The sequence below is a fragment of the Pseudogymnoascus verrucosus genome, assembly GCF_001662655.1.
Source record: "Pseudogymnoascus verrucosus strain UAMH 10579 unplaced genomic scaffold scaffold_101, whole genome shotgun sequence".
Classification (NCBI taxonomy): domain Eukaryota; kingdom Fungi; phylum Ascomycota; class Leotiomycetes; order Thelebolales; family Thelebolaceae; genus Pseudogymnoascus; species Pseudogymnoascus verrucosus.
In genome coordinates this window covers 1-12806 of record NW_017263752.1, presented here as the reverse complement: position 1 = coordinate 12806, position 12806 = coordinate 1, and the positions used below count along the sequence as shown (strand labels likewise).

The 12806-nt window shown below is 50.3% G+C and overlaps 4 protein-coding genes across 4 annotated transcripts; all 4 read left to right on the top strand.

The window, feature by feature from the left end:
• Positions 1-39: 39 nt before the first annotated feature.
• On the top strand, positions 40-1799 carry VE01_10668 (uncharacterized protein). Its single transcript, XM_018280061.2, has 3 exons — positions 40-476; positions 566-1425; positions 1476-1799. Exons 1-3 carry the CDS (start codon positions 369-371, stop codon positions 1525-1527), a joined length of 1020 nt encoding a protein of 339 aa, XP_018125066.1. The 5' UTR covers positions 40-368; the 3' UTR covers positions 1528-1799.
• Positions 1800-2330: 531 nt separating this feature from the next.
• Positions 2331-4553, top strand: VE01_10667 (uncharacterized protein). The gene is made up of 6 exons (XM_018280060.2): positions 2331-2649; positions 2712-2989; positions 3044-3314; positions 3371-3719; positions 3768-3798; positions 3860-4553. The coding sequence occupies exons 1-6, from the start codon at positions 2359-2361 to the stop codon at positions 4260-4262; spliced, it is 1623 nt and encodes a 540-aa protein (XP_018125065.1). The 5' UTR covers positions 2331-2358; the 3' UTR covers positions 4263-4553.
• Positions 4554-4783: 230 nt separating this feature from the next.
• On the top strand, positions 4784-8376 carry MSH3 (mismatch repair protein msh3; the record flags this gene model as incomplete). Its single annotated transcript, XM_018280059.2, has 1 exon — positions 4784-8376. Exon 1 carries the CDS (start codon positions 4984-4986, stop codon positions 8374-8376), a length of 3393 nt encoding a protein of 1130 aa, XP_018125064.1. The 5' UTR covers positions 4784-4983.
• Positions 8377-9887: 1511 nt separating this feature from the next.
• On the top strand, positions 9888-12775 carry VE01_10665 (uncharacterized protein). Its single transcript, XM_018280058.2, has 3 exons — positions 9888-10432; positions 10496-11305; positions 11357-12775. The coding sequence occupies exons 1-3, from the start codon at positions 9919-9921 to the stop codon at positions 12127-12129; spliced, it is 2097 nt and encodes a 698-aa protein (XP_018125063.1). The 5' UTR covers positions 9888-9918; the 3' UTR covers positions 12130-12775.
• Positions 12776-12806: the final 31 nt, after the last annotated feature.

The window sequence follows — 12806 nt, the reverse complement described above, 5'->3', positions numbered from 1 at the left end:
GGCCGGCCAGTTGGCCAACCAGAATAGTTGGTGGTTGGGCCGGAACATATATCAACACGCAGTTTTCAGGATTATGTCAGGAAACTAGTCGACATTATGCTCTCTTGAATGTCTTCAAGGGCACATCTCCGGACGGCTTCTTGGTCGATTTTGATACTGGAACGACGCCTCGAGTACCAGCCGGAATACACACCGATGTTCGTGGGGGTAGCCTACCTGTGCCGTGATTGGCCAAAAGTGGAGCTCTCTACCCCGCGCTAGCGACGCGGCTGCAGCCTCGGCCTCACAGCTCACATTTAGGTATCTCTTTTAACGACCTTTATATCGCTTCAGCCCGTTCTCTGATCTGTTTGAAAATAACTTGAGCAATGTCTTTAGTCTCTGGTCCAGGCAGAGGCGGAGACTCATCTCAACTCCCCGAGGGACTTAGTCTCGCAGCTGAAGCCCATGTCAAATACATCCAAAGTCTGGACACCGTAAGCTCGCTCTCCTATCTCCTCCATGTTCCTCGATATATTTCATGTCTCCTTCATAAAAGTGTCGGCCGGTAACTTACTTCCTGAAGCGCAAAGATGAGCTAGAATATCATTATACTGAGCACCTACGTCTCAACGGAGTCTACTGGGGTCTCACTGCCCTTCACCTTCTAAATCGACCTGATGCTCTTCCACGGTCGGAAACAATCGACTTCGTGTTCTCTTGCCAAAAGCCGGATGGTGGGTTTGGAGCAGCTCCACGACATGATGCACATATGCTATACACCTGCAGCGCCATACAGATTCTGGCGACTGTCGACGCTTTAGACGAACTGGATAAGAGGGGTCCGGGCAAACAAAAGTTGGGCGAATGGATTGCAAATCTACAAAACAAAGAGAGCGGAACATTCGCCGGCGATGAATGGGGCGAGTGCGATACCAGATTTATCTGCTGTGGCTTTATTGGGCTTTCTCTGCTTGGATTATTACATCTCGCGGATGTCGACAAAGCTGTCGGGTACATCAAGGACTGTCAAAACTTCGATGGAGGATATGGAGTCAGTCCAGGTGCAGAATCCCATTCCGGTCAGATCTTTGCATGCCTTGGCGCACTTTCGATAGCAGGCAAATTGGATACTGTAAAGAAGGTTGAGTTATCTGGCTGGCTCTCTGAGAGGCAGACTGAGGGAGGAGGCCTCAATGGGCGTCCAGAGAAGCTTGAAGATGTCTGCTACAGTTGGTGGGTTGCGAGCAGTTTGGCAATGCTTGGCAGCTTGAATTATATCGATGGAAAGAAGCTGGAAACGTTTATTTTGAAATGCCAGGACTCAGAGCGAGGAGGTTTGGCGGATAGACCGGGAGATATGGTGGATGTCTTCCATACGGTATTCGGAGTTGCGGGATTGAGCTTGCTGGGATATCCTGGCTTGGCTGAAGTTGATCCGATATAGTAAGTTGGCTCCTGATGTAAATTCGACGCATTAACTGACACATTTGCAGCTGTATGCCAAAAAAGGTGACAGACAAGATACTGGGCAGGAAGACATCTTGATGGAGTTTTAATGGGGATGGCGTTATGGTCTGGTGGAATTATGTTATCTCTCCAGTAGTGTACACGGAGAAGTAAAAGACGTTTCATTCCAACGTATCCTTCTCACTTTATCTACCATTCGTCGTATTTGGTCTGGACATGCGGAGTGACCGAATGGTCTTAACTTCGGGTTATATCCAGGTTCAAGTATATTTATTCCATTCATTGCCTTTATTCCGTTTTCTACCTTCAGTTTACAACATTTGTATTCTCATAAACTGTTCTTCTACGTTGGTCTGCAAGTTTGACTATGTGTTCCGTCATAGTCCCAAAACGCATGTAGGTCAGACGCACCTTCCCCAAGTCAGCTCCTTCCGTGTGATCAGCTTTCTGAGAGCAGCATATTACATCCTCTGCTTCTTTCGCCTTCACACCTTCTCTTTCTTTCACAAAATCATCCATTGCCTTCCGCCAGTCAGCATTTCAGTGTATACATGAAGGCTCACCAACAATCAAGGACTCTCTGGCTTCATTTGCTGCAGTAGTTGGCCTGATCAGCACCGCACTCGCACACAACTTATAATTGATAACTATCGTGAGTACCCCCGCTCTTTATCGGTATAGAAGCAGCTTGGTTGTTTTTGGCAATCAAAGTCGGGCCCCTGTTGGGCTAGCGGGACATCCAACCTTGATCCCTTTCTTCAATGGTTTTAGCCACAGGCCTCCATCGAGCAATGGTAGCTTCACAACATAAATATTCGATGCTATGGACAGAAAAATGCTACTCCGACTGGAGCCAGGTACTAAACTGCTATTCAGAGGCTAATAATTCAAGTTATAGGCGAACAAAATATGTCTAAACTACCAGGAAATGCTACAGTTCCCCTGAACTGTAGCCTCTGCCCGAAGAACCCCCAGTTCTCCGATATCTCGCACTTGCTTACCCACATATCGTCGAAGGGTCACCTTTCCTGCAGGTTCAAGCTACAAATTCGCTGTCAAGCGGAGCCCGAAGCCAGGAGTCAACTCGATGCATACGACGCTTGGTATGCCGACAACAGTCTTGAGGGGTTACTGGCGGAACGCCTTGTGACCAAGGAGCAGAAAAATACCGTGAAGCGAATGAGAAGCTTCCAGAAACCTGTGCGTACTGATATCTGCAATTGAGAAGCTATCAGGGCGACCGGGCTAATTGTTTGGTGCAGCTAATCAAAGAGAATAAAAGTGAGAGCGAGACAAATGAGAGAAAGATTGAAGACATGGACTCGTCAATCAGCCAACTCATGGCTACACCCGCATACAAAGCTCCCGTTCCACGCATACATTTATGGTCCACCTCGCCGGCGCTCTTGGACACACCATCCGATTCGGTGCCTTCTAGCCGTTGGGACACGAATGATGCTTATGCTACTCCAACAATGCAACGATTCGTCCCAAATTTTACCCAGGATGACAGCCCGGGTACCCAAAACCTTTTCAGAGCGTTTGTGGCCCTCCTTTCCAATACAAAGATTCGATATTACTAACACATACCAAGCTCGCCTGCTCAGGTAAAGCGAGTTGAGTTGCAGGTTGATGCAGACAGCGACAACAGCAGACTCAAAGGAGTTTACTGGCCTGGTATGGATCTTTTTGATTCCGCCACAGCTGAAATGAAGCGGATGCGCAATCAAAGAAAGGATGGATCCATCCTTGCACAAATGCAAACAACATCCCGTGAGGTTGAACCCAACGAGATTATTTATAACACCCAAGGGGAGCTCCAGAGGATTAGAGACATATACGATTCGTCAGTGGAAGGTAGCCCCGTAAGTTATAGGCTCCTTGAGATACTACTATGAAGAGAGAACTAACCAAAACGTAGGTAAAGATCGAGAAGGCGCCATCTCCAAAGAAGCGTCGTGCGCGAAAGTCGAAGGCGTCATCTGATATTCCCAAGCCCAACATTTCTGATTCCAAAAATGTCGCCAAGGGGGGCAAACAAAAACGTCCTGCTGCAAAGCGAAAGGCTGCAGCTGTGCCTGTTGTTCCAACTGTGACTGCTGATACAGAACTGAACCAAAAAGTGCCAAAGCAGAATGTCTTGGGAGATTCAAGCAGCAACTTGTTTACTCGCAGTAACGACGAGGATGAAGAATTCAGGCTAACAGTTGAAAATATGGGCAAGAAACGTCAAATGAGTGTCTTCAAAGATGCTGTGGAGGACAGCCCTGGTAAGACTCTTATAATAGTATCCACTGTTGAAGCTAACGGCCTTAAAGGACGGACTGAAAGCCCACTTGAGGACCACAGGTATGAGCACCAATGTTCAAATTACGAAGTGAAAGACGCCACAATGATTAACGTGCATTAGATTTGATTTCTCTCACAGCCTTCCGCTTGAGAATGTGTCTTCAAACATGATTGTGCACACTTCCCCACGGGCAATTCAATCGCCGCTGGCCATGAGATTTGGAGGCAAAGAAAACATGCAGCCTGATTATCTGAACAGGAGATCCGGTGCTGCTAGTGCCCCTGGAAATGTTTACCCACCGCACGCTTTCCACGACCATACAGCAAATCCTCTCATTTACAACCCCTACTCGTATTCATTCGGATTCGGCGAGCCTCCAGCATTCCACGGAGATCCTAAGCAACTACAGTCTGGCTTCAATGGGGACTTTAAGCCTGCCGTGGCGCCCGGCCATTTTAGGGAATCCAACTCTACCAGACGCCAGAATCAATACACCAACAAGGGGTTTTCATATGCAATGTAATCGACTCGAGTCATACTGTTGCTTTGCCCGTTTCAATAGCAGACACGGAACTCTACTACATCATCCCCGATGATTTATCGCTGGCAAACTCTATGTATCACTTTGGGCTGACAGCATTAAGACCCGTTTGAAGATCACCACATCGACTGCTATGCTTGTGCGAAGATGGCGTGTTCAATATTGCTTAAAAGTGCTTAGAGCGTCATTCATGTAGCTTTACAATGCTCTTTTTCGATATCGAGCTTTCCTGTGGGCGCTAATCGATTGGTAGTTAGTTATTTTTAACACAATACACATCGCTATTATCATTCAAATATTTGACTCTAGCTTCTTCTATTGCAATTCTGTATCACGTATGGCTGGCTCATACGCCTTTTAAACCTTTCCCCATCCACCCACTGTGATAACTGTAATTGATGAGGAGCAAAATACCTCCAACTAGCACAGGTAAGTTACCTGATCTTGAGGTAGAAATAGAAAGTCGGCAACTACCTAAGTATGGATAATAGACTCGAATACGAAGACGACAGAAGTGTAGTATTGATGTTACTGTGAAGGTAGACAAGGTAATTGTGGAAGGTCATCATTGAATAACACAGAGTTGCGCACATAGCCTTTCTGTATTGCCGTAGCCTCTTTACGCGGAACGCGTCCACTGAACGCGACCCCAGAAACATCATCGACATCATTGTTCCACGCCTTGTGTCAACAAGACAGGAAAATGGCGCCACCAAATGGGAAAGCAGCGGCAAAGCAACGATCGATTGCCAGCTTCTTTACACCCAAGTCGACAGTCAATGGGCTTAGCCAGAAACAGGGGACTCCTGACCAGGCGACTCAGTCTACTCCATCTACGACGGCTGTCTCAAATGGTCTGGGTGACGCAGATAGCGACGAAGACATTGTAGCGCCAACCCGAAGAGCTGTATCGGCTGCCACAAAAAGAAAGAGCCCCTTGGATGAGGATGCGGATGCAGTGAACGTGGGAACTGATCGGGTGGCCAAACGAACAAAAAGCGGTGACAATGATACTCAGAGCAGCTTCTTTGAGGGCAATGCACCGAACAAATCTCCAAGACAACTGGAAAATAAGCCGACATTATCAGGCCGGACTGAAAAATATCTATACAATGGCACGCAATCACAGGAAGCTTTTGAAACGGCAGAGCCGGAGGAAGAAGCAGTGCAGAGGCAGAAACAGCGGCTTCATGATAAATTCGTGAAGAAACTGGGCCACCCTGATAGTATGGCACATATTAAGAGGAGGAACTGGCAAATTACGGAAGAGACCGCGGCGCTGGACGATGAAGATGCCGAGGCTGCTGAGGACGAAGAGCCAACACCCCCTCCAGCTAAAGGGGCAAGGAAAGGCGCCAAAAGCAAACTCACGCCTATGGAAATACAATTTCTAGATATCAAGAGGAAGCATTTGGATGCGATACTGATTGTGGAGGTGGGATACAAATTCAAGTTCTTTGGAGAGGATGCCAGGGTCGCTGCAAAAGAGCTGGGTATTGTGTGCATCCCTGGGAAATACAGGTTCGATGAGCACCACTCAGAGGCACATCTGGATCGCTTTGCCTCAGCGAGTATCCCGGTCCACAGGCTCCCGGTCCACGCGAAGAGACTTGTTGCTGCTGGGCATAAGGTTGGAGTTGTGAGGCAAATCGAAACGGCAGCATTAAAGAAGGCAGGCGACAACCGCAATACCCCTTTCGTAAGGAAACTTACGAATCTCTATACGAAAGGCACATATATCGATGATACTGAGGGATTGGGTGAGGCTACAGCTGGGACGCCTGGCGGGGCTCCGGCAACTGGATACTTGCTCTGCATCACGGAGGCTAAGTCGAAAGGCTGGGGTACGGATGAAAAGGTCGATGTTGGCATATTGGCAGTGCAACCTGGGACTGGTGACGTTATCTACGATAGCTTTGAGGATGGATTTATGCGCAGCGAAATTGAAACCCGGCTGTTGCACATTTCTCCCTGCGAGTTTCTTATCGTCGGCGAACTCACAAAGGCTACCGAGAAGCTCGTGCAGCATCTCTCTAGCTCAAGCACGAATGTCTTTGGCGACAAGATTCGCATTGAGCGGGTGGGAAAGGAGAAGACGATTGCTGCTGAGAGTTACGCCCATGTAGCCCAATTCTATGCTCGGAATATCAAAGCTCACGGCAATTCTACTGATGAAAGATCGACAAACCTACTGGACAAAGTTTTGAAACTCCCAGAGTCCGTCACAATCTGCTTGTCCTCGATGATAAAGCATATGTCTGAATACGGTCTCGAGCATGTGTTCGACTTGACGAAGTACTTCCAGTCGTTTGGCGCGAGGTCGAATATGCTGCTGAACGGCAATACACTTACCAGCCTCGAAATCTATCATAATCAAACGGATCATGCGGAGAAGGGAAGCTTGTTTTGGACCTTGGACAAAACCCAAACTAGGTTTGGAAAAAGACTTCTGCGCAAGTGGGTTGGCAGGCCGCTCATTGACAAGGAAAGACTCGAAGAGCGCGTTGCTGCGGTTGAGGAGCTGAAGGATGGCAACCAAGCTGCTCAGGTTGATAAGCTGAAGTCGCTTCTTATGAAGGTCAAATCGGATCTAGAGCGCAGTCTAATTCGGATATACTATGGAAAATGCACGAGGCCGGAGCTTTTCACAGTGCTACAAACTATGCAGCGGATTTCAAACGAATTTGCTCATGTCAAATCACCCGCAGATGCAGGATTCAAGTCTAGTCTGTTAAATGACGCTGTGGCAGCATTACCTACCATAGGCGACGCTATTACGGACTTCCTTGAGAAGATCAATGCCGAAGCTGCTCGCAATGACGATAAATACGCATTCTTCCTCGAAAGCGAAGAGACGGAGGACATTGGCGATCATAAACTTGGCATTGCATCAGTTGAGCACGATCTCGATGAGCATCGTCCCATTGCTGCAGCAAAAATCAAGAAAACGAACGTACGCTATGTTACCTCGGCCGGTATCGAGTTCCTCATTGAAGTGGATAATACAAACCTGAAGCACGTTCCAGCATCTTGGGTGAAAGTTAGTGGCACGAAAAAGCTTTCCAGGTTTCACACACCAGAGGTCATCAAGATGATCCGGGAGCGAGACCAGCATAAAGAAGCCCTTGCAGCAGCATGCGATGCTGCCTTCTCAAATCTGCTTTCTGATATCGCAGCCCATTACCAAGCTTTCCGTGATTGTGTCGCGTCCCTCGCAACTCTCGACTGCCTACTCTCACTAGCAACCGTGGCCTCCCAACCAGGCTACGTGAAGCCCGAGTATACTGGTGACACAGAAATCGCCGTGGTAGGCGGGCGTCACCCAATGGCCGAGCAACTCCTCCTCGACTCCTACGTTCCGAACGATACATCCTTATCAGCCGACGGAACCCGTGCACTCCTCATCACCGGCCCCAATATGGGCGGGAAATCCTCGTACGTCAGACACGTGGCGCTGATATGCATCATGGCGCAGATAGGGTCGTACGTCCCTGCCGAGTCGGCGCGGCTCGGGATGCTGGATGCGGTGTTCACGCGCATGGGAGCTTTTGATAATATGTTGGCGGGGGAGAGTACGTTTATGGTGGAGTTGTCTGAGACGGCTGATATTCTCAAGCAGGCTACTCCTAGGTCGTTGGTTATATTGGATGAGCTCGGAAGAGGCACCAGTACGCATGATGGTGTGGCGATTGCCCAGGCTGTGTTAGACTATGTCGTCCGCGACCTGAAGTGCCTGACTCTCTTCATCACGCATTACCAGACTCTTGCAGGCGTAGCGCGCGCCTTCGGGGCTGGGGAGCTGAGGAATGTGCATATGAAATTTACGGAACAGGGCAGGGTCGGGGATGAGGATATCACGTTCCTATTCCAGATTGGCGAGGGCGTGGCGCATAGGAGTTATGGGCTTAATGTTGCGCGGCTGGCGCGGATACCGAAGGGGGTTTTGGAGGTGGCGAAGGAGAAGAGTAGGAGGATGGAGGAGGAGAATAGGAGGAAGCTTGTGGGGGGGTTGGCGGGGTTGTTGGGACGGGTGGTGGGAGGGGGGATTGGGGAGGGGGAGCTGGATGCGTTGGTGAAGGGGATTGAGCAGCTGTAGGAGGGGTTTGTTTAATATGCTGTATGATAGATGGGAGGTGGAGATGGAGATGGTGTGGATGGTTTATTATACCCCTTTGGAACTACTATCAAATGTCTTGTCTGAACTTTACTTGTCGCCGAGGTATTATGAGAACTGCATGTACTCCCCTCCTCGCTCTACTCTACTCCACACTCCACTCCACAATAATCGTCGAAGCTGCATTATCATTCACGTGACCATCGTAGTAAACCCACGAGCAAGCCAATAGGCGGGCCGAACAGTGGGGTCGTTTCAGAAGTATGGGCGGTTCCTGACTACTGGCTCGAGTTAATGGCGCGTCAAACGCAAAGTAGCCAAGCCTTCCCCCCCAATCCCAATTCCAGCTTGCGTGTCAAGGGTCAGCCCATCAAGCAGCCCAGGGGACCAAAAAGCAAAGCCAGTACCTACCCGCCCGCTGCTTGCATTACTCGTGCTTCTTTTGTTACGTATGAGCGTACACTATAATCGTACTATATCGTCACTATATATGGGTACCTTGGTGATTTGATTCTGAGAAAAAGGGGGTATGGTATTGGAAAGGCTGTAGATGATGGGGGTTTTGGGGCTTTGTTTTAAGAGATAGGGCAATTTATTTATTATTCTGCGGCTTCAGGGGGGTTGAATCAGCACTTTCTTTTACCTTCCTTATAGTACGCACGCATACACGCATACTGCAGTTCGGTATTGTTGTCAACAACAAAGCAAGTCAAGTCGGAGAATACTGTAGCCTTCAATTGGGCAGGCTGTCCACTACTACAGTACTGTACCTACTGTATTGCTCCATATCTCCAGCGCCAGCGCCAGCGACAAGGGCTCGAGGGGGACTCAGCCTCGCAAAACCACACTATCGCCGCGACAACAACCAGCATGCGGACGCAGACTGCATCATCTCAGACAGCACCATACAGCACCACACATACTCATACAGCACCATCCATACTCATACATACTCACCCTGCATCGGGCTTCTTTTTGCTGGCTGTTCCTCACTACTCACGATAACTACGACAATCCTACACCTACTACATAACCCCTTCCCTGTTTTGCGCAAACGGCGTCTAAGTCATTTAAGTAGGACGATCCCTTGTCCTCCGCCCCCTCTCACAAGGATACTTCACCCCCGTACACGTTCAGCCCACGGTCCATCTTAACGAAGAGCACTGTGATACGCCTCCACGTTTTGTTTCGGGACACTGCCCGTTTGGAATGCACGAGTACTCTTTTGTGTCTTATCAAAAGATTCTTGGTGTATTATTTTCGTGATCCAAGGAAATTCATAATTCGTGAACAAAAAGAAAGAAAGTGTCTACCTACGCAAACACTCAAGGTCGCAACCCCATAGTTGCCGTCTTTGGCGAGTTCCCCCAATTCCACAGCGGTGAACACAACCCGCGCCCGCCCACGACCGACCGACCTTGACACGACTCACGCGCCTGGTCTTTGGGTCAAGGTTGGCTGCAGCACGCTGCGGCAACAGTGCGAATCGGATCGGCCATCTCCTGAGCCCATTAAACAGGGACCATGGTTCGGAAACCGACTCCGCTCGTTTTCACCTCTACGGCGTCGAGCAATGACGGCAGCAGCGCCAGCGCCAGCGCGATCAACGAACCTCCCCAATCGGCCCACAGCGTCAAGTCGCCAGGAACGCCGCGCTCGTTCCGCTTCAGTAAGAAACCCAGCCTTGCAGCAGATAATCCCGAAAACTTATTAGAGATGCAAGCTCCCGAGCAGCAGCAACATCAATTTCCGCAATCAGCTCGTATTCCCTCCTCCCCACACCTGGATTCGTTGGGGAACAACCAGCAGCAGGCCGCCCCCGACGGATCAACAATACCAGAGGGACAACGCGCGTACACCCCGTCGACATCGCCGCAGAGGACGGGCTTCTTCGCAAACATGAAGGCGTCCAAGTCGTCGAACCGCCTGCAGCAAGCCGAGGCCAAGAGGCCCGCAACAAGGGATAGGACGATATCTAAGGACAGTGTCCACCAAGGCGGCCCAGGGGCTGTCGCAAGCTCGGACGCACCCAATAATAGTATGATCTCATCTTTCGTTTCTAATTCCCAATTATCATGCTTACGTTTTTTGCTTCACACAGAACCTAGAGACGACAGATCCACCACACGTCGACCCGTCGCTACCCCTTCCCGATCAGAACCACAACTAAATACGTACGCCGACTCGACCCCGGTCGATACTGTAGGCGCCGGTGCCCAAACAAATCACAACTCTGCTAGCAGACGACCCAAGCCCAAAGGCTTCAACCTACTACGAAGAACAAGCTCGATACGAAATGACTCAGAACCAATGAGCCCAGGAGAATCATCAACACTGTCGCCGAACGACCAAGACCGTCAACAAGTACTGGAAGGACTACGCACAGCCCCTCTCCGTGCCGACAACGACCGAACCTTCAGAGAGCTGATCAAGAACTCCAACTCGCGCAATCGCTCTGCGGACCGCCAACCTCCCGCACAAAGACCGGAGGTGAGACGGGAGCCAAAGGACACCCACCGCGGCACGCCCTCTATATCAATGTCGCGGGACAACGGCGGCACGTCGCTGATGAACAGCCTCAAGGGCGCCGGGACGAAGGCCGCGTCGTCGTTTGGCAGGAATTTCTTCGGCAAATCGGCACGCAGTGGTAGCACGAATGAGAAGGAAGGGCCGATTGATGATGAGCATTATGTGTTGAAGGTGCTGAATCTGCCGCTGATAGAGCAGACGAGGGTTTCGCGCATATCGAAGCAGTTGGAGACGTCGAGGGATAAGACGGAGTTCTGGATGCCGTCGTTTCCTTGGAGGGCTATTGATTATTTGAACTATAGAGGTACGGATGCGGAGGGGCTGTACAGAGTGCCTGGTAGTGGACCGCAGATTCGGAAATGGCAGCGGAAATTTGACGAAGGTAAGGCGCCATTCATTCAATGTTGCAAGAGACAATAGCTAATATCACTAGACCTTGATGTGGACCTATTTGCGCAAACAGATTTGTACGATATCAACATCGTCGGCTCCATGCTCAAATCCTGGCTCCGCGAGTTACCCGACGAGCTCTTCCCCAAGGACGCCCAAGAGCGGGTCTCCAAAGAATCGCCCAACTGCGAAGACGTGCCACAAGTTCTCATCGACGAACTATCCAACCTACCGCCTTACAACTACTACCTCCTCTTCGCCATCACCTGCCACCTCAGCCTCGTCCTCGAGCACCGAGAGGCAAACAAGATGAACTATCAAAACCTCACAGTCTGCTTCCTGCCCTGCATGAGAATGGACGCCTACTGCTTCCGCTTCCTCGTCGTCAAATGGCGCGACTGCTGGAAGGGGTGTAACACCGAAGCGGTGTGGTTGGAGAAGGAAGCGAGATGGCGCGAGGAGGCGAATGGCACGAAAGTTGTTGATGATGGGAGAACAAGTATAGCTATTGATGATAGGAATGTGTCGTCCTCCGATAGCAGTAACCCATCTAGCCTCAACCGCGGGAATCAGCAGAGACCTGCTCAGAGCCAGGAGCAGCCTGCGAAGACGTCGACGGCTACTGCTGCGCCGGCGGAGAATGAGAGGCCTGGATACCAGTATGCGAGAGAGGCGCCGGCGTCGGGGACGACGAATGGGGGGAGCTCACTGAGTGCTGCTGACCAGCGAGGTCTTGGCGGTGGGCGGGAGATGCTGCTGCCGATTCAGCCTATGTCGCCAATGTATATGCCTGGCTCGGCTTTGGACTCCTCTTGAGCGCTGGTCGGTTTCTGTTAAGGCCAGTTGCGACTACAGGCACTGTGCCAAGCCGTAGAGGCTTCGGACATTATTCTTACCCGTCACTTTCACAGTGCCTATTTGCCGTTACCTGCACTACGACCACGTCCCGATCCGCATTTTATACAGACTACAACGCCCCATTTTTTAACTCCCACACACATCACACATCGCTCTTAGCCCCGTCTTTTCTTCAGCATTTGACGTTTTTGAATACCCGTTCTTGAGCGTTTCATTTCCTGGCAGATGCAACGAGTCGTCGTCGTTTTTCATTTTTACGTTTCTGCACTTTGGGTTTTTTTTGCATTCTTCGTTTTGTTTACTCGCATTACTTCATGGTTTGATAGGGTTGGTTGGTTAGGCTTGAAGGAAGATTTCCTTTATAAAGAAAGCTAGGGAGAAGAGGGGGGGGGGAGGGAAAGTTGAAGGGCTATATAAATCCTCACAACAACAAGACCGGGTGAAAAAAGCTTCGAGGAGGCTAGAGGGATTGCTTTTGGGGATTGGCACACACAAACGAGACATATATATTTTTCTTTGGAGCGGCGGAAAATCCGGTATGCGGTGCTATGTGAGCATTTTGTTTTGGCCCGTAGGAAGGATCGATGGCGGACGGGCCCGGGGGGGGGGGGGGCGGGGGGGGGGGGCGGGGGGGG

Excerpts from the sequence above, each read along its gene's own strand:
- VE01_10668 (XM_018280061.2), top strand. The coding sequence starts at position 369 with ATGTCTTTAGTCTCTGGTCCAGGCAGAGGCGGAGACTCATCTCAACTC. Across the intron at positions 477-565 it reads ACATCCAAAGTCTGGACACC|CGCAAAGATGAGCTAGAATA; the intron begins GTAAGCTCGCTC and ends TACTTCCTGAAG. Across the intron at positions 1,426-1,475 it reads GCTGAAGTTGATCCGATATA|CTGTATGCCAAAAAAGGTGA; the intron begins GTAAGTTGGCTC and ends ACACATTTGCAG.
- VE01_10667 (XM_018280060.2), top strand. The coding sequence starts at position 2,359 with ATGTCTAAACTACCAGGAAATGCTACAGTTCCCCTGAACTGTAGCCTC. Across the intron at positions 3,315-3,370 it reads CGTCAGTGGAAGGTAGCCCC|GTAAAGATCGAGAAGGCGCC; the intron begins GTAAGTTATAGG and ends ACCAAAACGTAG. Across the intron at positions 3,799-3,859 it reads AGCCCACTTGAGGACCACAG|ATTTGATTTCTCTCACAGCC; the intron begins GTATGAGCACCA and ends AACGTGCATTAG.
- VE01_10665 (XM_018280058.2), top strand. The coding sequence starts at position 9,919 with ATGGTTCGGAAACCGACTCCGCTCGTTTTCACCTCTACGGCGTCGAGC. Across the intron at positions 10,433-10,495 it reads CTCGGACGCACCCAATAATA|AACCTAGAGACGACAGATCC; the intron begins GTATGATCTCAT and ends TGCTTCACACAG. Across the intron at positions 11,306-11,356 it reads GCAGCGGAAATTTGACGAAG|ACCTTGATGTGGACCTATTT; the intron begins GTAAGGCGCCAT and ends TAATATCACTAG.